Source organism: Centruroides sculpturatus, unplaced genomic scaffold (assembly GCF_000671375.1).
Source record: "Centruroides sculpturatus isolate CEXI.00-Female unplaced genomic scaffold, Cexi_2.0 scaffold738, whole genome shotgun sequence".
Lineage (NCBI taxonomy): Eukaryota > Metazoa > Arthropoda > Arachnida > Scorpiones > Buthidae > Centruroides > Centruroides sculpturatus.
The window spans coordinates 141,255-166,104 of record NW_019385164.1 but is presented as its reverse complement, the minus strand read 5'-3'; the positions used below and the strand labels follow the sequence as shown (position 1 = coordinate 166,104).

Below are 24,850 nucleotides of genomic sequence, written 5' to 3'. Positions count from 1 at the left end.
TACTTCACAAATGTTTATGAATTTGTATATATTCACATATTATAAAGTACACTTACACTTTCTAATCAGTTTCAATTAATTAACAACTTACTGTATAATACAAACATCTTACAAATACAACAGAAAAATGTCTTTTTTCCCTTTCTTTTTTTTTTAAGTTCACTTTTTTAAATAAGCCCCGTGTCAGTTTCATTATAAATGTTTATATTCATTAACTAAACAACAAAGTCTATTCTCCTTGTGTACACAAAAACTATTTAAACAAACTATCTCTAAAACAAACAACACTTATAAAATACAAAATAATTTATAATATATTGTGCAACAAATAATTTTAAAAATCTTTTTTAAATATGCACAGCAAAATATATAGATAAAGTGTAAATAGAATATATATAAAGTAATTGTTATTAAAAATTATTATTTCAATTACCATCAAAGCCCTTTAATATGCAAAGATTTACATAGAAATTTACATAATGTATATAGTCTGCTTTTCCAATTTCCATAAATTAATATTTTAATGATTTTTAAACATTCCAGAAAAAACACTTGATATCTACCATGGTATAGTCACAGAAACAATCCTTTAACAAAGAGATATACCAAGCCAGTTGACAAAATATATATATTTTTATGGTTATTTAAGAAACAGATTCTATGTATAGCGGCTTCTTTTGTGTGTCGGAGAGTCCATGATAACGTCGCTAGAAGTCAATCTCTTACGCGATTCTACATTTTGAGCATAATCATCTGCAATACTTGCATAATTATTTAATTCACTAACTAAATTACGGTTACGATGTCCAGGAGTTTGTTGTTTGATGCTCGAAATATTACAGTTAAAATCTGAAAAATAAAAAATTAATTAATTAAAAACAAATGACAACAAATAAAAATAAATTAATTAAAAACAGATGACAACTTGTCATTTGTTTTTAATTAATTTATTTTTATTAACTGTTTAAAAAGTAAATGTTTTATTAATTGTTTAAAAAGTAAAATTTATTTGAATTCTAAAAAATATTTTTTGTTGAATAAATTATATTTTTAGAGTTAATAAAAACAAACCATTTTTTCAAAACTTTTTAAATTAAAATAAATGTATATAAATTCTTGTGTTTCTAAATCAAAAATATTATAAACTGTGTGAATCTTTTAAAATACAACAAAATTATATACTAAATTCAAAAATTTTAATTTTAAATTTGAAAAGTTTTTTCTTTATACAAAATCATTTGTAAAAATTATAGGTGTAGAATATCCAAGACTATATTCCAGAGTTCAACAATAAACATTAAAGCCATAACTTCTATTTTTATATTGTTTTCATCTGTGAATAATTTATGATAATATTTAAACAAATTTTAACACCACCTACATAATATTTAAAAATATATATTATTAATTTAAAATCGATAAATTTGAATAAATATAAAAATTTTAATTTTAAGTGTAAAATTACTTGGTAATGCTTCTATAAATTCTTGATTAGTTTCATCAATGCTATTAGGTTCTGTTTCTTGATTTGGTAAGGCAATGTGAGAATAATACGGGTAAGAATTTCTTATTGGTTTAGATCGATGGGGTGGGACTTTTCCAGTAAGAAATCCAATTAAATCTTCTCTTTTCAAGTGTTTTTTACGTTTCTTCAACCATGCTAAAAGTTCTTTATTTCTCCGTTGATATCCACAACGAAAACCAATTTCTGTTAAATTCTTTTGAGCATCTCCACATTCTAAATCATTATACGTGTAGTTTTTAGCCAGCGTGGGCACGCCNCAATTAAATCTTCTCTTTTCAAGTGTTTTTTACGTTTCTTCAACCATGCTAAAAGTTCTTTATTTCTCCGTTGATATCCACAACGAAAACCAATTTCTGTTAAATTCTTTTGAGCATCTCCACATTCTAAATAGAATAAAATTTAAAATAATTATATCTATTATAATAAGAAAATCACTATTAATTTTACAAATCAATAAAATATAATATTGTTTAATTTCAAATGAAAAAATTAATAAACTATTAAAAAAAAGTTATTTAACATTTTTCATATTAATACAGTAGAGCGTCAATTATCCGAAAGTCAATCATCCGAAACGTCAATTATCCGAAAGAATTCCAGTCGGCAAATTTAAATTTTCACCAGTGCTGTGGCGCTTCAATCTTTGGCTATGTCTTGGGCTACTCAAATATTTTACGTTTTTGATACTAAATTATCATATGAAGTATAATTTTTTTTATGGTTTTTATATTTTTAAATATATTTATTTTGTTTGTACAAAATAAAAAAATAATTTTTAATGATACAATAGTCTTTGTTAGGCTTAACATCAACGAAAATTCAACGCGAAGAGACACGCAACGGAGAAAAATTTCAAAATCAGATATGTTAAACTATTTTTTTGTACGTAATCAGTTATCCGAAATATCAGTTATATGAACAACCCCAGTCCCCAATTGATGCGGATAATCGACGCTCTACTGTATTACAATTGTACATTAAAATTACCTTCTTAATACTGGAATGAGTCACAAACACACTTTAAACAACCTTTTGAAGTCAAGTAACAAAAAATTTTTAATAAAAACTTTCTTGTTACTAGACTTTAAAGATTATTTAAAGTGTGTTTATAATTATACAATATATAATAAACTATAATTTAGCCAATCTTCACAAATAAATTTCATATTTCTATGATTTTTTTAACATTGAAAACATCAATCAATTTTTACTTTCCCAGCTGTTATATATAACAGAAGGAAAAGATGGTAATCGGTCAAAAATGACCATCAAGATTTTTTAAATTAAATATTCAAACATTGAAAAATTAGTTAAAATTTTTAATTTTTACATTGGAAGTTTTAAATGAATAATTTCAGTTGATGGTAATGCTTATATGTTTAAATAATCAAACTAGAAATCTGTACAGATCTGGGTCAATTTCTGTAATTGTATTATTATAGCATCTCATTCCAAACAAGTTTAACTTATGACAATCTAACATAATTCTGATATGAAGTAATTAAATATTGCATAAAAATATACAACTGCAAAAATGTATATATTTTGATTTAATATTTACATAAATATTTTTATAGCAGTAACATAAAATCAGAAATATTTTATGAAAAGTGTTATAAATTAACATCTTTAAAGCAGTGGTGCCCAAGCTACAGTCCCTGGGTGAAATCTGGCTTGCAAACATTTGAGACATCACTTGTAAATGAGAGAAATAGGCCTATTTTAAAATGCATATTTTCACAGGACGTCCCAGCATTTTGGTCTATCCAGAGAGACCATGAAATCAGATATGCCAGTTTATCCCTGCAATGCCAGCATGCCAGTTTCAGTGAGGTTATACATACCTCTCTAGAGGGCACATTGAAATAACAAACAAGTTATTATTCTAAAAATGTGAAACAGTCATCAATATATCAAAAACTATGACTACATGTTTAATTTCTGCATTTTGTCTTCTTTCAAGTTTATTTTATTGTAATTTGATTCAAAAATGAAAAAATAAACATATTAAATTTTAGAAACTCGCTGTAATTTTTCTCAACCAATTAACTTCCGCTTTGTGTGAGAGGGTGTTATTTTTCAGGTAAGTAGATGGCCAGTGCAGTCTATGCTGACTAACTAACTAACTACTACTACCACCACTAATGTCAATAAATTGTTGTGTTGTCTCATAAACAAAAACTCTTTCTGATTTTAAGTCAGTCAAATTACAATGTTATTATTTTATTGAACTCTGAAGAATGTTTTCTTTAACATTTAACAACTAGTTTTGTTAGATCTGATTAATTTTATTTTTTAGTTGCAATCAGGGCTGTGGAGTCGGAGTCGTAGAGTTTTGGTGTTTTAGCTGGAGTCGGAGGGTAAGGAAAAGTCGGAGTCGGTAGATTTTTACGTGACTCCACAGCCCTGGTTGCAATTTAACCATCATGCCAGTCATTCAGTATGATTAATATTTAAAACCTAAAATCTTATAAACAAATTATGCAAAGAATAAACTACACAGAATAACTAAATATACAATTAATTAAAAATAAATACAGCTATTCATTTTAATTATTAATTAAATTATACAAGAATTTTCTCTTTCTCAATGTTAAAAAATATTTTAAATGAAAGATTAAATTACTATTTTTCCATTAATGAATAAATTTACAAAAACTGTCTTTTGGTGTTAAATGGTTTTTTATTAGGAAAATAAAATGCTAGTGTTTTAGATGATTTTGTCATCTTCCTCAGACAACCATTTCCAAATTAGAACAGATAATAGAAAAATTTCAATTGTAACAGAATTCAAATAATAAATGTACTTTGATGTAAGATGTATTTTTGAAGAATAAAACAATAAAAACACAAACAGAAAGTAAACATACAATATACTAAAACATGTTACATAGATGATACAGTACATTGTGGTACTTACATTGAACTTAACACACCAATGTAAATTAGTGAGTCATGGTGCTTACATTATCAGATTGCACATTACTCATTAAATCTTACTATCAAAGCAGCAGCAATACTAGTGCTGTACTCAAGAAAGTTTTAAATTTAAAGTTCTTGCAAAAAAGATTCTGTCTATTGCTAATTAAGAAAATTATTCTGTTTTGAGAAAGCAGGAATATTTATGTGAAACCAGAAAGGGGCCACAAATTGGAATAACCTTGAAAATGGAGAAAGTTGCAACAGTCATAGCAGAGCAGCAGATGGAGAATTCTCAAAGCAATTTCTTCTTGTGATGCCAAAGACTAAGAAAAATGTCAACATTGTCTATCAGTGTTATTATTTTTTACTTGAAATAATACTACAAGTACTTTCAACAAACTACATATTGTCTTCTTCAGGTATAGAATAATGAAACCTTACAAAATTATATTCCATAGAATGTGTCAAATACAATGAAAAAATAATAATAATAAAAGTAAAAACAGTCGAGAGTGTGAAAAATGTATAATTTAGAATTCAAATGAAAAATTATCGCACTAATCTCATGTATAACATGTGCCACATGCTTCAACAGTGCTCATATTGCATGGTCATTTTCATGTGGGAGTCTATTTACATAACATTTAGTTCATGTAATAAACATTCACTCAACTTTCTGACAATATGGTGAATGTTATACAGGAAGTTAGCATGATAATTTTTCATTCAAATTAATTTTACATTATATGTTTTTCACACCCCCAACCTTTTTTATTTCTATCTTATTATTATTATGTTGGGTTCTGTGAGTTATACTCGGTTCACACCAGTGGCTGTGTACTATGCCGGACCAGAGTCAAGGCATAGCAACCAAAAACAAAACTAAAATTAAATAAGTGTGTCAGTGTGTGTTTCTGTATTCAGGAATTTCCTAACAATGTAGCATGTATTCAATATAGTGGCCTTCTGTAGTGTGATGTACGTATTTCTACTCAATTGTAATGTTCCCAGGCTTTTGTGTAGTGTGTGGTATGACACTTGTACAGGAGAGAACGACAGGTACAATAAACACCTTATCCATCCTCCACAGATGCCTTATTTCCTGGGCGAGTTCTGTATACTTGCTAATTTTTTCAGTGCATGTGTTTTGTATATTGTGAGTGTTTGGAATGGCTATGTCTATAATGTATGCGATTTTATTGTGTTTGTCAATGAGTGTGATGTCTGGTCTGTTGTGATAAATTGTTTTATCTGTGATTATGGCTCTGTCGTAGTACATTTTGTGCGAGTTGTTTTCCAATACTGTCTGTGGAATGTATTTGTAGTATGGTTCGTGGATGTATAATAATTTGTGTTTCTTTGCAAGCTCTTGGTGTATTATATTTGCTACTTGATTGTGTCTATGTAAGTAATCTGTCTGTGCCAAGAGCTTGCAACCAGAAGTGATGTGTTGTATAGTTTCTGGCATGATGTGACATTTTCTGCATGTGTCATTTGTGAGTGTTGTATCTTTGAGTATGTGTTTTCTGTAGTTTTTAGTATTTATGACCTGATCCTGTATGGCAATCATGAATCCTTCCGTCTCCCCAAAGAGGCATCCCCGATCTAACCAGCTGTTTGACGCAGTTTTGTCAACAAAATCCTGGGCCAGGTCGTAAGGATGCCTGCCATGGAGAGCCTTTTGAGCCCATGATTGCTTAATGTTGTCTATGCTTTTTATATGTTGTGTCATGTCTGTATGTTGTGAGTGTAAGTTTAATGGTGTGTTATTTGAGTCTGCTAGAGTTACTGCTTTATGTAACTGTGATGTTTCTTGTTTCTTGTAGAAAAACTCTCGCAGTGACTGTATTTGTTTGTAGTGAAGGTTAACTATGTCAATCAGGCCACGTCCGCCTTCTTTACGTGGAAGGGTTAATCTTTCTGTGGCGGATTTAGGATGATGTTGTTTATGCTTAGTAAGTGTTGTTCTTGTTTTCCTTTGGAGTTGCTCGAGATCTGTGTGAGTCCAATGTATATAACTTATATAACTCCAAAAGAGTATGTGAGTACTGGAATGACATACGTGTTTATTGCTTTAACTGTGTGTTTTGCATTTAACTGTGTTCTGAGAATAGCGTTTAACCTACTTTGGTATTCTTTAATTAATCTTTGCTTCATTTGTGTATGTTCTGTTAGTTTGGCCTGTTGGAATCCTAAATACTTGTAGAACTCGCCCTCTTCCATGGATTCAATAACGTCTCCATTTCCAATTGCAAAATCTTCTTTCTTCAGGATTCCTTTTTCTATGTGAAGTTTTTTGCATTTGTCTAAGCCAAACTCCATTTGTATGTCATTATTATTATTATTGTTTTTTCAATGTATTGACATATCCTATGGAATATGTTTTAAATTTGCCATTTGGAACACTAATGTATGTTTTAAATTGTAAGGTTTCATTATTCTATACCTGAAGACAACAATATGTATTTGTTGAAAGTACTTGTAGTATTGTTTCAAGTAAAAAATATTGTCAATAGACAATATTAACATTCTTAATTAGTTTATTTTCACAAAACAAACTTTAATTAAGTAAAAGTATTGTTTTTCTTGCATGTAAGTGAAATGAAACTCATATTATTAAAAAAACGATGCTTGAATATGGCATTAACAAAAATTCACTCAATGCATATGCATATACGATGAATGACATCTTTTCATTTTTCATCACAATACATCAATTTCATCACGAATACATTATTTCACCAAATGGCGCATTCCCAAATTGAAAGACTGACAAAATCGGTTAAGTAAGAATTTAGTTTGTTGCAACAGCAAGAACTTGAAAGTTTACATTTCATATTCAGAACAAAAAGGGACAAATTATTAGAAGACAGTAGTCTTTACAAAATGCGATAAGCAAAATTTTGAAGTTTAGCAAACTGGCATTTTTATTAAGTAAAACTCAATTTTCTTATTTCTTCTATAATTTTTTTTTTTGAAGTTACAGCTTGCATTATGTATAATATCATTAGTTGATTTAATATGTATAAATAGTTAAATGACTTTGATTCACAGAATAATAATCATTTTTATATTTAAAAGTAAANTTCTATGTGAAGTTTTTTGCATTTGTCTAAGCCAAACTCCATTTGTATGTCATTATTATTATTATTGTTTTTTCAATGTATTGACATATCCTATGGAATATGTTTTAAATTTGCCATTTGGAACACTAATGTATGTTTTAAATTGTAAGGTTTCATTATTCTATACCTGAAGACAACAATATGTATTTGTTGAAAGTACTTTTAGTATTGTTTCAAGTAAAAAATATTGTCAATAGACAATATTAACATTCTTAATTAGTTTATTTTCACAAAACAAACTTTAATTAAGTAAAAGTATTGTTTTTCTTGCATGTAAGTGAAATGAAACTCATATTATTAAAAAAACGATGCTTGAATATGGCATTAACAAAAATTCACTCAATGCATATGCATATACGATGAATGACATCTTTTCATTTTTCATCACAATACATCAATTTCATCACGAATACATTATTTCACCAAATGGCGCATTCCCAAATTGAAAGACTGACAAAATCGGTTAAGTAAGAATTTAGTTTGTTGCAACAGCAAGAACTTGAAAGTTTACATTTCATATTCAGAACAAAAAGGGACAAATTATTAGAAGACAGTAGTCTTTACAAAATGCGATAAGCAAAATTTTGAAGTTTAGCAAACTGGCATTTTTATTAAGTAAAACTCAATTTTCTTATTTCTTCTATAATTTTTTTTTTTGAAGTTACAGCTTGCATTATGTATAATATCATTAGTTGATTTAATATGTATAAATAGTTAAATGACTTTGATTCACAGAATAATAATCATTTTTATATTTAAAAGTAAAGGTTTGCTAAATTTCAATCTAGACTATATTTAGATATATTAATTTTATTTAGCTAAAGATTTAATTTTTTTAACTTGTTTGTAACATTATATTACTATTTACAGTAGATAAACATTCTTTAATATAGTTAAATAAAATTTTAACAATAAGATTATTATTTATTTAACAAACTATTTTTAAAATATAAGTAATGATTAGCAAAGTTAACTTTTCTAGATTTTGTAAGTAAGAAAATCAAAAAACTTTACCTTTATACAATGCTGTAACATTTCCAGCAGCATTTTGAAAAGGCACCCATAATGACACTCCAGACTGGCGATCTGAAATTAGTTTAAGTTAATAAACATAATAATTATTTTCAGTATTATTCAAGATGCCTTGCAACACAGTACAGCTAGGAAGAATTGTTTTATAAAGAAAAATAACACTGATTTTAGTTTATTAAAAACTGATTCCAAGAATTTTTTTTTATCATTTCCAAAATCCATATCCATAATCTATGGTTAATAGTAAAGTTTTTGTAATTGAAAGAATAAAAGAAAAGTATTAAAAAAAAAAATACTGTTTTTAATACAAATTAGTATATTTACAAGATCCTTAATTTAAAAACCTGGCACATTTCAGCTGTTTTGATATTGCTGTATCAAAATAACTGAAATTTGTTACTAAGACCTAAGACTTTATATAGATAAAAATTTGAAATATAATCTCCACAGCTATATAGAATTCTTATGAATCATAGACAATATGACAAAATGATTAGACCACCCAAGAAAATCAAATGAGGGATCAATGACGAAATTATATATTAAACATAACTTTAGAAATGTTAATGATTAAAGCAAATATGTAATAATTTTAGTTTTATGTAACTATTAGCCTATGTGATTTATTTGACAAGAAAAATCTTAGAAATCATTATTATAAAGTACAAACCATTTTTTCTGTTAACAGTAAATGACCTATCAAGAAACCAGTTTTCAAAAATAATAAACTAACATTTTTCTAGGAATCATCACAAAAATCCAAATATATTTATGTTATTTTTCTTTAAGGAATCATTTCCTTTCTGATGACGTATTGCGAAACATCCTGTATAATTTTTTTTTCTATTGTTATAACAATAAAGCTGAATTCATTTTAATCCTGTACTTATTTTATGGCTTAAAATTATAAGACTAAATCTCCTCATATTGGACAAAGCTGATATTCCCATTTAAAATAAATTTTATGAAAATATAAATGAATTTTTAATTCTTATTAAATTAAAATAATAAATTACACATTATTGAATAAACAACACTTTTTACTAACATTTTTAAGCTAGCAAACAAATGTAATTTAACTTTGAATATGTAGCATTTCAATAAGTATGTTTGCTGTAAAATCTAATTGATTTTCGATGGTACCATCATCAAACACACTTACCATACTTTCCATCAAATTCATAAATTGTTCACAATTTATTTTTACAATAAAATTGATTTGTAATATGTTCTTGATTATTAGGTACAACTTGTCCATTTAGATCAGTGGTTCTCAAAGCGGGTGCCGCAAGAACGCCACAAGGGTGCCGCGAAATGTTTAAATAATTAAATTTAAATTACTTAAAATAATTGAATTAAAGTAATAAATTAAATAAATAATTAAAACAATTATAAAAAGATAAATATTGGTTTTTTTCTACTAATCTTGTTACGTTGCTACTTGTCTTAGTGACTCGGTAATTGGCGACACGTAAATACTAGAAACAANATCTTGCTACGTTGCTACTTGTCTCAGTGACTCGGTAATTGGCGACACGTAAATACTAGAAACAAAACGAACTATAATAATAATATATATTTAATAATAATTTTTGACAAACTATACTTAAACGATGGAAATAATTTAAACAGCTACGTAAAAATGTTAAAGTAGGCTATAATAGGCAATTTTTCACACTTGTAAATACTAAAACAAAGAAGAAAGAAAGACTAGAGGCCCTTGAAAATGAGATGAGGGTATGTCTTTCAAAAACACGACCTAATATCAAGGAAATATGCAAACACCATCAGGTGCATACTTCACATTAAGTTCATGTTTTATCACCAGATACCTTTATAATAATAACTTTTGTTTTGAATGCTTTTGTGTTGTTTGGAAATAAACTTACTTACTTTAAAAAACTTTTATTTTTTTCAAAGTCTTCCAATCCTTCATATCTTTACTAACCGTAAAAAGCAAAATAATAAATAATAATAATAATAGGGGTGCCGTGAATTTTGTTTAATAATTTCAAGTGTGCCACCTAACAAAAAAGTTTGAGAAACACTGATTTAGATGATAATCTGTCTTTTCTTTCTTCTTTGTGTTATGGCAATGCAACACTTGGGCGATCTGCCTGGGAGATGCCTTCTGGGAGGTCTTTTTAAGGAAAACTGGCCCCTATTTAGGCATTACAGACATGGAGAAAACCTGGGAAACTCCACGTGGCCAGCCTGTCCGAGCGAGGCACAAACCCGTGACTGAACTCCCATTCAGGGAACGAAGACTGCGTGGCCACTGTAGAGCCATTGATAATCTGTCAATTCTATTCTTAGAATTTTTGAGTTTTGGAGATTGCAAATGGAATCTTCCCATACAGTAACTATTCCTTAACTCTACATCTTTATCCAATAACATATATGAGAAATTTAAGATGGTACCAAATTTATTTGTTCTACATTAGCTAAGCCTAACTCAAAAATAGTTTTGTAAGTTGGATCTATAAAATATAGATAGTCATTTTATTTACATAACACCTAGTTCATGTAATAAACATTCACTCAACTTTCTGACAATATGGTGAATGTTATACAGGAAGTTAGCATGATAACTTAAAACACTTAATATTTTACATTATTCAGTAACATGATTGTCAGTCTAATATAACATCAAATTTTTATTGGCCATACGATTTTACTATACTAGATAATGTTAAAAAAACCTACTTGTAACGACATAAAACTGTTTAACGTCATATTTGAAGCACTCCCAAATTTACAAAATTAGGTTACAAATTTTATTTAACATAGAATAAACTACATGTTGTCCTAAGGTCAGAGTTCACTTCTTAGAATGACTGTGGGTGGTACTCTCCCCTAACTGATTTCAGTGGGGTGAGGTGGCTGTTTTGCCTGTTTGTAGAAGAGGGTCGCCATTTTGAATTTTATTTTGACTCAATTCTCGGTCCCCTGACAACATACAAGTCTGGATTTTTTTATGCGCAAATGATTTGGGCAACTAATACTCTGGGCCAAATATCAACTCTCGACATGTACTCCTTCATACCTCTATGCTGGTAAGAACATCAGGCAGTACGATTTTATAAACAAGACAGTCTTGTCAAAAATACTGAATTGATTAAAACAATTTATTTAGGAAACTGATATCTTTATATTTAAAAAGTATTAAGAATATATTACAAATGAAAATTTATTGTAAGTACAATCTATCCCATGCAGATGGAAATCTGTCAATTCCTTCTTCAGAATTTTAAAGGTTTTGCAGTTGCAAATTCATCAACTTCAGCAACATCATGAAAATTTTTTCCATTTACAATAATAAATTTTGGAGTGACCTAAACAGATGGAAACAGGCATGGTCTGGAAAATACATAGAGTGATATAGAAGTGATCACAAAAACTGCAGAATTTTTTTAGTATGTAATTAGACATTGTCAAGTAACAAAAACCAGGCCTTATCACATTATGTGATAAGGGCTGGTCACTTTTCTTGTACCTATTGTAGCTGCTGCACATAAGGTATCTTATGTAATTGTTTTGCTTTAATTAAATAACTTATATTTCTGTGATTACCCTTTCATATGCAAAGCAAAATCTTCTGTCCATGTAAACTTTCCTTGAGATAGAGTTGGGACTATTCTCATCCATTATCTTTTTCAAACAACATTTTCATGTGTTATCTATTTTTCATCAGTAACAATACCCCTTAAAAATGTTCATACCTCATTCTATAACATTAATCACAATGGTCATGTAGTCAACTTTATTATTGTCAGTAAGCTTGTGCAGTATCCAAACACCCAGTTTATTGACCTCTGAAATTTTTCAACTGATGAAACACAACATTACCGTGTTCAAGATCTTTGCTGATTGTTATGTGTAGTATGTTTTTGTTTCATCAACATAGTCAAAAGCATCTTCAAAGCCAGAGGGATAGCACTGTTCATCCTTCAAGCTCATATCTCTAGAACAAAACTTCAAAAATCATTTATTGTTTTTTTCTAATGACAAAATGCTTCTTACTAGCTATAATTTTTAGGAGAATACTAGTGTAGTTAAATCTAGAATTAACAAGATGCAGTTAACTAGTTAAAAAGTAGAATTAACAAAAAGGGAGTTTTCTAGAACTATTAGGCTAAATGGAAAGTTTGTTGTTTGAAAGAAAGATCAAGACCATTTTTGAAAAATACAATTTTTTTTATTCAATCAATGTAATCTCTATCACTTTCAATTACCTTATCCCAATGATTTACAAGTTCATGTCTTCCCTCTGCATAAAAAGTTTTTGGTTTTGATTCAAAAAGTGACTACACCAGCTTTCACTTCATCAAAACTTTTAACTTTTTTTTCATTTAAATAATTTTGTAATGATTGGAATAGATGAAAGTGTAATGGTGATAGATCAAGTAAGTATGGTGGATGGTCTAAAATTTCTCAATTCAAACTGCTTTATTTTCTGTAGTGTCATCAAACTGACATGTGTGCAAACACTATCTTGGTGAAAAAGAATCCCCTTCCAGTTGACCAGGTGTGGACATTTCTTTTTAAGATTTTCATTTATTGGATCCAATTGCTGATGATAGATGTCAAAACTTAGTTTTGTTGATTCTAAAAGCTCAATAAATTATACCATTTATATCCCACCATACATAAAATAATATTTTTTTGAACCATAAATACCCATTTTTTGTCTTAAGTTAATAATCACTTTAAAAATGGTTCTTATTTTTAATGATTTCTCAGTGTAAAACATTTTGATATTCAATCCAGTTTTTTTTCCTTCACTTCATATATGCAGAATCATTTATTGATTATGTTTAGCAAACCATTCCAAGTCAATGAAGTGTTTTAACCAAAATCTGGACAAAATTAAATTTCAATTCTTGCCCGTTCTATACCACCAGTAGATGTGTTTGGCATTCAAACAGCTTGACACATGTACTAAACCATCATAACCTCGAAACAGTCACAATGTTGAAACCAAGTGCAGAGTATAACCAGAGCAGTGATTATCGAAAGTGTCCACACTGGGTGCTCGGCAACAGAAATCATTCAGTTCTTCGAGTACCTGAGATTGACTGTGTATGATATCGCAAAGTACAATGAGTCCAAGAAGTCCAACAAAGGTTTTACAACACCAGCAAGGAAAACTCACTCGAAGAAGTGCATTGTCAGGATGCCTGAAATCATTCAATGGGCTCAGGAGCTGATTTTTGAGGATCCAGGTCAGTCAATCCAAAAATTGTAGTCAGTTGTTGGTGTGAGCGAGAAAACTATGCATAGAATCAGAGGAGGACCTTCACTACAAGTTTTACACAATTAAAGTGAGTCATTTGGTGCAAAATTGATTGTCAGACGTCAATGTGTTTTGGTTGAAAGAATTCTGGCCTCCCAACAGCCCAGATTTGAATCCTTTGAACTTCTATGTATGGAGCATAGTTGAAAGGGTCACAAACAAGTCCAGACATCCAAATGTCACATCATTGAGAGCCGCTATTGATGCGGCATTCACCGATATGGACCATGACACATTAAAGCGCACTTGCGCATGCTTCAGACCAAGAATGGAGACAGTCATTCAAGCAGGAGGGGGATATATTGAGTAAATGTATTCTTTATGGCCTTACAATGTGGTTAAAAAAAATTTGTAAACCTTTTCACTTTCTGCAATAAAAAAATATGTTTGGAAAAAATGTGTAATTTGTCTGGATTTTGGCACCACACCCTGTACGTCTGTGACATATTAAGATTTGTTGCAAGTTCATGAGTTATTATTCACGAATTTTTTAACAATTTCTTCCTACAATTTTTCTATTTTATTTAAGAAAATAAAAAGTTCAAAATAAGCTTTTAAACAAGGAATACAATCACAAATGAGCAATAATGTGTTAAATTTAACAACTGTTATAAGTAAACCACACATCTGTGTTAAGTAACCCCAGCTGTTAAAAATAAACTTTCCTTCAACTCAATAGGTTTGCTTGTTATGATTGGGTATATGATAATTTTAATCAGGTTTCTGATGAATTTTGGGTTTTGTATATTTATTTAGAACTGTAGATATGTATCATAGAAACCTCAGATACATACTTTATGCTAGCTTATTATATATAATTCTTCTATTGAAATGACACTATCTCATTTCTTAAAATAAAGATATTTTGTTTTGACTTAGATTTCCTCTCTCTGCTAATCAGAAACTTCACCAGTATAATAAATCCTATTAATTAACAAGGTCCAAGTAGACAATATATATATACAGAAATGTAAAAAGTAAGGACAAAGAGGTAAAAAGAATTAATCTTCTGTATCCAATCCCTGGGCAATATCAGATATTTCCATTAGTTATGTCAAACCTCATACATTTCTCAGTAGTACATTTTTCACAATTATACGATTTTGCACTTATACCAGTACATATTTTTTAGTATCCTACAGCACTTTTTCCTCACTTATACATTTATTCACTTTGAAAAGGAAAAATCTAAATGATTATTAAAAAAAAAAAACAAATTATACAGGGTGCCCACCATGAACCTGATACATTTGTTTCGACTGCCATATCAAAGTGCAAGGCAGTAATCAGATGTCATGCATTCCATTAGGCAGAGAAACTGTGGAAGTTGTATAGGTAATTTTGAAAACCTGCCAAAGCAACTGTAGGTGGCGTAGCAGTAGTCAAATGCAAAATGGCTTCGCCACAAGAGCGAGCGCAAGTTGTGTGGTGGTACACTGAAACAAATTCCGTGATTCCAGCATGATGGTGTCCCGCCACATTGAAGCCTGCATGTTCGATGTTTCCTTGACACACAGTTTCCCAATTGTTGGATTGGGCGCGGAGGACCAATACTGTGGCCTCCTCGATTGCCAGATATTATGCCCTTAGACTTTCTTTTGGGGATTTGTCAAGGACAAGGTTTACACTGGTGTCAAAATTCGTGACCTTCAATATGTTCATGTGTGCATTCACAATGCTGTGGCTGCTGTCACGCCCGAGATGCTTGAAAGAAATGAAAGGAAATGGCAGGAAATGGAATATAGACTCGATGTTCTACGTGCAACAAAAGGAGCTCATGTAGAGGTTCTGATTTTTTTAACAAAACTTTTTGAGTTTTCCATCATAAAATGTGCATTACTTTACATCCTTCCTGAGCAGTAGATTTTTTACAACAGTTTAAAATGTGTCCGGTTCATGATGGACACCCTGTATATTCACTTTAGGTCAATTCACACTGATGACAAATTCAGCAAATTCAAAAAGCAGAGTGAATAATATGTCACAAATAACTCCATTTCTAATAAATTGCTCCAGTCCTACAGATTGAATATTTTCACTTTCCACATTTTATAGTGTGTACTAACTTCACTAAGCAAATAAAATCATTTTCCAGTTTTTCATTTGTTTTCACTATTTCTTGTCAGTGTGAACTAACTTTTAGAATGCATCTTCATTCTTTCACAACTGAAGTTTCAGCAAAAGGAGACAACATACTTTATGTTTTATGCTTTTATTCCATTATTTTTTTAAATCTCAATATGTAATTAGTTCAAACACCATTATTTTCTAAGAATTATCACATCTTTGCCAATTTCATAGAAATTATATACTAGCCAAACAACAACTATATTTCACCCAGATACATTCTGGGTGAAAGAAACCTGTTGATTGGTTAGTATTTTTGGAGTTTGTGGATGTGATAATTCCTAGAAAATAATGGTGTTTGAATCAATTACATGTTGAGATATTAAGGCAACATACTGTTTAAGTTTCCTTTTATACATTGTTCAAATGTATTAAACATATAACAAATTAAAACTTCTTTATTAAGATTTGTACTTTAAGATTTTGTTCTTGTTGATGAGACTATGTCTTGTCTCTTAAATTGTGCTGCTGTCAACAGCTGTATACCTTAGAGGTTTGAAGGAATACATGTCAGGAGTTGCAATTTGGCAGAGTATTTAGTGCCCAAATTATGTGCACTAAAATAAACCAGACTTGTACGTAGTCAGGGGACCAAGAACCGAGTCAAAAGAAAATACAAAATGCAGAGATTATTTCTACAAACAGGTGTGAGTGCGAGATTTACGCATGCATTGCTCATGCTCTTTGAGACATAGTCTTATCCCAAGAATGGCTTTGCCATTTTACTTGTTGTAATTGTTATGAGTAAGCATAAGACTGCACAAAAGAATGAATTAAAAATTAGACAAACAAATTTAGTTGTACAATGTTAATTTGTGCTGCACCAAACTTATGTGACAAGTATATTTAAAAGCACTAAACCTATAAAATCATAAATTTTTTACATTTTCACCCATGTTGAATGGGTATCAGCAGGCAAACTAATCACCAAATGCTGAAAGAAATGGGGGATTGCCAAACATGTTTGCAGAGGAGAGGTTAAGTAAGATGAGAGAAACAGGGAGGGGAGAATAGTAAGATTTGTAGTTTGAAGAAAGACTTCCATGCTGTGGGGATGAAGTCAACATTGCAAAAATTAATAGCAGTTTTCTGTGGATAGCCTTATATATTTTAATTCTAATTTAACCAGTTTTCAACTATATTTACTCTGAAAGCAAGTCAAAAGTAGTTTCCCTTTCCCCTTGTATATTATTCTTACTTAAATTTTTTTCTCAGTTTCCTTGAAAAACATATATACAGGGTTTGACTACTTTATATAATACATGTATATCAATATTTATAAATTAAAGTTGATTTCCAATTCATTAGTCTACACAAACACACTGCTGGCCATAAAAAAAAAATGCAACACCAAGAAGGAAGTAGACTATTAAATAGGATCAAAATTTGCAACTTGCTAGAAAATAAGAGAGCATACAAATAATTAAAAACACAATACACATGCAAATCACATGTGACAATAATGCTTGAGAAATAGTGTAAAAGGAGATCACAAAAATCCAACGTCAATGCACTGGAATTGTTTTCTTATAGTTCTCGCTTACAGAAAGGATCAAGTATGCCCCATCAAAGCAATGATACAACTAAGTTTCAGACTTTTATCAAGTGAGAATTACTGGAAGGTAAATTATCCTTCCAGTAATCTCATGTTGGATAAAATGTGGCCCAGTAATGAGAATATATCATCATGGATAGAGGAGAGTGAATTCACCAATATGAATAATATGTTCAGCTCAGTCATACTAAACAAGAGGATAGACATGTCATAACATGTTGACTCTAAATGATTGTACAATCATTCCAAAACATAGCTCAGTTTTTCACATGTCAACCAGTTTTTGCAAGAACATTAATTAGACTTCACCTGCAGCATTATTCTATTTAATTGTTCATTGGTTTTTGGCCAGTGTTGACTTTACAACATAAGTATTTACAACTACAAATAGTATCAAGAATGTTGCACATGAATGGAGCAAATGGAAGAAGAAAGAATGGAATGGATGAGCACATTTCAGTCTGCAGCATCATACTGGTTCATCTCATGTTATGGGTTTGGGGGTACCATTGAAATTCACTCTTTGCTCAAGCTTCATACACATTATCAGTACTATGACCAGCCAGTGTTACATCAATGAAGTATTGAAGAATGGTAGTATTTTAACTTTAAGGCCTCTCTTCATATCATTTACCAATATAATATTTGACAACATGTGACACACAACATCCAACAATTCCTGAATAGCCACCATGTCCCACTTCTTACTTGGTCCATTTCTTCTTATTCCGTCCATTCACCAGATTTGTCCCACAATAGATGTGTTTGGTCAAAAATCTCATGAGTGTTAGCACACCAGACACCAGCTACTACTACAGAACTTTGGCAACATATGCTGCATGGACTGACATTACCCAAACACACATCCAATGTTTCATCCTCTTATTGAAGCAGCATGATCATCACTAAACTTAATAAATCAATCACATTCTTGTTAATTAAGATATCAGACTTATCAAAAACAGCATCATCTAAAATCTGATACTGCACTTTTTTGATCATGTTATCTAGTCATACATTGAAATGCAATACTGCTAACAGGACTGACAGAGACATCCAAGCATCTTTCAGGGCACGCTTTGGTACCTTCATACCACATTCCTTAACAAACTTAAGTACCTTCAGCTGTATCTAATAGTGCTTTGACATTTGCACCATTAAAAGTAATAGTTTCATGCATCTTAGCTGATTGTTCTGCAATTGTTACTTTCACAATTTTCACAAATATCAGGTAGCAAATAGTCATGGCACCAAGGATTGCCCTATGAATGCAACTTAATTGAATGTGTATATTGATACACAATTAAGCTGTATTCATAGAGCAATCCTTGGTGCCATGACTACTTGCTACCTAATATTTAGTATAAAATTTAAAATCTGTCTTTGAACAATTCCACAAAAATGCCCTCTTTCACGAGTTAAACATGTATGCTTACTGAAAGATTTTATGTTGATCTGTTTGTCGTCAAGTTTGTTTTACCAAATTTGTCACTGCTAAAGTGTTTGCTTATAACTCATTCATATCATTCCTAATCTTTTTATTATTTCTCCAATTACAATGATTACTGTTTCAAAAATATTTGTCATGTTAAAAAAAGGACTGAAAAAAGGTGCATTTGAAAGGACTGGATTGGAATAAAGACACATTTGTATGTATTGTCTTAGAAGAATCTTTTTAAAGATTTTTTGTAATATTTGTCGTGTTGTTCTAGAAGTAACTTGTAATTTATAATGTTGCATATTCTTTCATTAATATTGGCATGATTCTATCCTCTCACTTCACAGCTCATGTGATAACTTTGTAAATCATTCACAATTTCATCAATCATTTCCTTTTCTTGTTGGGATGCCACTATATTCCAATTAGAAAATTCTTGAGAATTCTGTAATCCTGCATCTGCAAGTGTATAGGAACACTACTGGCAATTCAACAATCCAAAACTACAGTTTAATTATATTTATTGATATTTTGGTTGACTATGTACCTAACTAGATGCATTTTGGGCTGACTTACATTTTACGGCCCCCCCATCAGTAACTAAAATTATTAAGAACTAGGTACAAGTATAAAGCTAATTAAACATTAAACTGATGATAAAACATAATAGTAATATCTTACTTTGTATAGAATCAACTGTTACCTTAAAAAACAAAAGTATGTGGACATGATACGAGACATATTTCACCAATACATACAGCAAATGATAGACTGATAACATCTATAATCTAATGCACTGTATCAGTCTACATTTGCTGTATGTATTGGTGAAATATGTCCCATACTGTTTTTTAAGATAACAGTTGATTCTATACAAAGTAAGATATTACTATTATATTTTATCATCATGTTTATGTTTAATTAACTTTATACTTATACCTAGTTCTTAATAATTTTAGTTACTGATGGGGGGCCGTAAAATGTAAGTCGGCCCGAAATGCATCAACCAAAAAACAAAATTAAACCATAGTTTTGAATCGTTGAATTACAGGTAGCATTCCTATACAGTTGCAGATGCATAATTACAGAATTCTTAACAATTTTCTAATTTATAAATTATCATCTGAATTGTTAAACCTATCTTGGTATAGTTTTTCTTTACTGCAGATACATGCAACTCATTCATCTATTGTATTCTTGCTATCATTAAATGCCACAAATGTACACATCTTTCTGACAAATGCATCTGAAAGTGCATTTTTCCATTCCATCCAAATTCCATATACACTGTTTATGAATAGCTACCAATTTTTTGCAATACTTATCAACTTAGAGCTAACGACCATTAATTTATCAACATTCATCCATCCATCCAATGCAATCACTTAAACTGTTGTAACCAATCTGAAAAAACAGTCATCTTCATCATTAAAAACATTAATACTACTCAAGATATCAGGTCAAATAAACAGGTGTGTGAATGACTAGCTCTTGGTGCTGAATTAGGAACCAAAGCATCTCTTTTGCTGCACCACCTTGGACAACAACTTAATCTACAATACAGTGGGTGATCTGTTAATGAACTTAATCTGTTCCAAGACCATGTTTACTTCCCAAATTTAACGTTAACCGATTATCGATTTACCATAGATTTTTGTGGGAATTTGATTAATTCATTCTGGAGACCCCAAAAATAAAAAATTATATGCTTTCTTACTATGTTTATTTACATGTAATAACAAACTAAAAGCAATCTCCATTTTTGCATGGATGGCACATCTTTGTTTCTCAGATGTGATTTTCATTACTCCTTTATCTGCTTGTCTTTTTGATTATATCTTTCTTAGCTAAGATTGTATCTACTATAGACCTGTTGAAATCATCTGCCTACAATATCAAACATCATCTGCCCACTCTCTACCTTGGCTATTATTTATCTTGCTTAGTTTTTATAGTTTTATCTTGCTTAGTTTTACACAGCACTGTTTTTAGGCCCTATAATATTATCAGTTTTTTAAATAAAAAGTTCAGAAAAGCACTTACAAAAATTCAGAGAACAGAAATTAACTAGTGCAAGAAAAGGTTATGTATACAACTGTAAATATCTCGTTCCATAAACTATGTATAGATGCCATTAAAATATAGTTTTACAAATCTTAAATGCAACATCACTTGTGTTTGTTCAGTCAGGTGTTCGTTGTCCAAACGTAAAAATCTTTCACAAAAGTGTTTGCAGTCTTAACTGTTCGTTAACTGATTACACACTGTACTATGTTATACAGGTGTCACATCTCCACTGGCCTTGATAAATCAAATCAAAATAACTTATAATCATAACATATAATATCTCAAGAGTTGTACTATCTCAGTTCTAAAATGTATTATTTTATCAAAAAACATTAAAATTGTTTTAAGTATATGTAAATGGCTTTATCATCAAGCATGGAATAAATTTCTTGCATGACGTATACATCATCATCAAATTATCTCCTCATACTATTCTATCTTGTATGATTTTCTTCATTCACATTTTTTGACTGAATAAAGTAAATACTTACTGTACAATTAACTAGTACTTTCAAAAATAATCAGGGGACCCAAAAATAATGGGAAAAATTTCAGAAAGATAATGTATTTTAACAACAACATATTTTAATATTTTTCAAAATACTCTCATTAGCCTCAATACACTTGTCCATACGTTTTTTCATTGTTCAAAACACCTAGAAAATTTCTGTTCCGAAATGTCTCTGTCATTTTTGTTTTCACCTCTTCTACTGTCTGAAATTGCTTCTCTTCATCCTGGAGAACAAAAAAAAATTGCAAGGTGTGAGATCAGGCAAATAGGGGGAGGGTCATGCTATTTCTCGTCAAAAACTGCTGCATGGAGAGTGTCATGTGAGCTGGCACATTGTCGTGGTGGAAAAACCAATCCCCGTTCACCACAAGTCCCTTCTTTTTCTTCTCACAGCATCAAAAAGTCTTTTGAGGACTTCCAAATAACAATGTCAATTGACTGTCTGGCCTGGATGGACAAATTCAGAATGAACAATTCCTTTCACATAAAAAGAAACAGATTAAAATGGTTTTCACGTTCAACTTCACTTGTCTTACTTTTTTGGGACAACAAGATCCTAATATTTTCCACTGGCTGGATCAGCATTTGGTTTCCGAATCATAACCATAACACTGCAATTCAAATTCACCACCACCAGTTATTACCTTAGAAAACAAGTCTGGATCATTTTCCAAATGTTTTTTCAAAGCCTGACAAGCTACCAAGCAATTGTCTTTCTGATCAGCGGTCAACAAATGCAGAACAAACTTTATGAAAACTCTTCTCATGCAGAGTTCTTATGACAAAATTTGCTGAATCAAGAGAATTTGCTGATATTCTGGGATTTCAGAGAGTTCAATACTCCATGAAATCCCAGACAAATCAATGAGTTCTTCAATGGTTCAACGGCAATCTTTGTTGATAAAATCACGAATTTTCTCAACATTTCTCCTTTTTGAAAGTGGAAAACCACTTGTAAACCCTTGTCTTACTCATGGCATGTAGAATCATTTCAATCATTTCTAATCCACTTTTTCGCTAACAGGAAACAAAATTTCACAGCAGCACATTGCTCTTTAAAATCTAACATCATGTTTTCGACTAAAACGAAAAACAGCTATCTGAAAAAAAATCACTATGGGCCAACAAGTCTTGACATGCTGATGCTGCTTCACATACCGATTCCGGAAGATTCCATATACCGACATCTAGCGGCAAATAAGTGTACTACGAACTTCCCGCCCTTCACAAAATTTTTCCAGTTATTTTTGGATTCCCCCACATACACGTTCATCTTAAAATATAATCGTCATCTAACTTAAAATTATATTTTTATATCAACTATATTATTAAGATGTGAAAATTCTTTGAAATTACCGATTACTTCGTTAAAAATTAAAGTACGATATTTAATTTTTTAAATATCATCCAACATAATATAAACCAGAAGTTCACTCAGAAGGAAAAAAACCCAAAAGAAAAAAAAAATGTTTAATCTCAGACCTCAAAGAAAACAACATAATTATGTTTAGCTAAGTTGATTTGAATGTTTGGAACAGATCCAAAGAATATGAGTTCGGCTCTTATCCGGAATAAATTTTTTGTTTTGATTTTTTTCTTGTCTACCTAATTGGAAATTGATTCTACATATAAAACTTTATAAATTACATTCCACAAAGTAAAAAAAAAAAAACCTCTCTTAACCCTTAAGAATTTTTTTTTTAAATCTTGTAAAATCAGTCTAAATAAAGCGGATCAATGCTCAAGATCGGAAGACGCAACTCATAAAAAAAGATCAATACAGATAACGCTCGATATTCAAACGTCTCGAAGGTTAAAATTCTGAAAATAAACGATAAGTAATATATATATATCATCAACATTTTATATCATCATTTAATTAAAAAACAACCCAATCTTTACACGGATCACAAAAACATTTCTAATATATAAAATTTAAGATTAAATACAAATAATTTAAAAACATTTGCAGATAAATAGATAATAACTCTCAAATAATTGATATATATAAAACTTTTTCAAGCCAAACTTTAATAAATATTAATAGCAAGCATTATAAGTAAACTTTATACTCATAATGTGTTATTAATATTTAATAGTGTTGATATGTAACAACTGGAAATACCAAATATAATTATAATATAGATGTGGTATATATATTATAGATTTAGAAAAGATCATTGATTTTTTTAGGTACCTTTATATAGTTGTGTAATTGCTGTGGCTGTAGTTTGAAACATTATCCATAATTTATTTCCACTGGTTTCCTTCATTTCGATTAATTGTTTTTCTAAATCTGGTTCATTTTCTAGTTCCTCTATACTCTGTTGTTCGAATAGGGTAAAGTTCCTCCAATCAATTTCGTTCGATTCGTTCATTTTCTATTCACTTTATTGGACTTATTATAACAAACAATACGTTATCATAATCTTATATTACGGATAATAAAGAATCTAACACTGAATTCGTCTATGTAAAAACTAAAGTACGGTAATGGCGAACAGCATTCCGCAATATACCAAGGAATCAGCTAACGTGAGAAGTATGGTTGATTAGATTCTCACGGATGCAGCGCCACATTAAAATGCAGATATATTACAGATGCAAAAATATATATTAAAAAATTTTAATGTAATTTTAATATTATAAAAGATGAATAATAATTATTCTAATCTTTATGCAAATAATAGTAATGCTATATTATCAATATATTCTTTGATATTAAAATTTTTGTTTTTCTTACATTAATATCACATTTCTCCACCTGTTTTTCTAATTTTCTCCAGCCGATTTCAACGTTAATAATATTTTTTAATATCCCTTTCGTAAATTTAATTCAGATGCCCATGGCAAAGGATATTTTTTTTTATTTAATCTTTTCTCCCTGTGAGCACTAAGAGGGTCTTATTTAGCGAGCCCATTATGGATTCGGCCAGACCCACAATGGGGCGGCTGGTTGGTGAGGAACGGGGAAAGATGTATCCACGGACCACCCCCGAAAAATTCTTGGGGATTTTTCAAAACCGGGTTCCTTCCCGCTCGACCATCCGGAAAAGGATAGTGGAGTTTATTACTTTTCCGGCTGGTATATATATATAAGTGGAAAAGTATGGCGAACGGTCAAAAATATCGTCACAGAGGAGTAGTATAGCTCTCAGCTTTTTCACTCCGGAAGAAACAGGAAGGAAGAGTCGGTCTTATAGAAGACGACCAATCCGAGGAACTGGATCATTTTCCAAATGTTTTTTCAAA

General features: G+C 30.3%; 1 protein-coding gene across 2 annotated transcripts; it reads right to left on the bottom strand.

Annotated features, from left to right (window-relative positions):
- Positions 1-423: 423 nt before the first annotated feature.
- On the bottom strand, positions 424-24,166 carry LOC111635646 (UPF0472 protein C16orf72 homolog). Of its 2 annotated transcripts, XR_002758411.1 has the most exons (5): positions 23,796-24,166; positions 8,587-8,658; positions 1,466-1,738; positions 1,231-1,377; positions 723-849 (listed from the first exon to the last, which is right to left on the bottom strand). XR_002758411.1 is itself a non-coding variant. In XM_023380665.1 (4 exons), the coding sequence occupies exons 1-4, from the start codon at positions 23,974-23,976 to the stop codon at positions 659-661; spliced, it is 717 nt and encodes a 238-aa protein (XP_023236433.1). In that variant the 5' UTR covers positions 23,977-24,166; the 3' UTR covers positions 424-658. The 2 variants fall into 2 exon arrangements, 1 of the variants encoding a protein (XP_023236433.1); XM_023380665.1 differs by lacking the exon at positions 1,231-1,377 and having other exon boundaries at positions 424-849.
- Between the last annotated feature and the right edge of the window lie 684 nt (positions 24,167-24,850).

Excerpts from the sequence above, each read along its gene's own strand:
- LOC111635646 (XM_023380665.1), bottom strand. The coding sequence starts at position 23,976 with ATGAACGAATCGAACGAAATTGATTGGAGGAACTTTACCCTATTCGAA. Across the intron at positions 8,659-23,795 it reads AATTACACAACTATATAAAG|ATCGCCAGTCTGGAGTGTCA; the intron begins GTACCTAAAAAA and ends AACTAATTTCAG. Across the intron at positions 1,739-8,586 it reads TGTTACAGCATTGTATAAAG|AATGTGGAGATGCTCAAAAG; the intron begins GTAAAGTTTTTT and ends ATAATGATTTAG.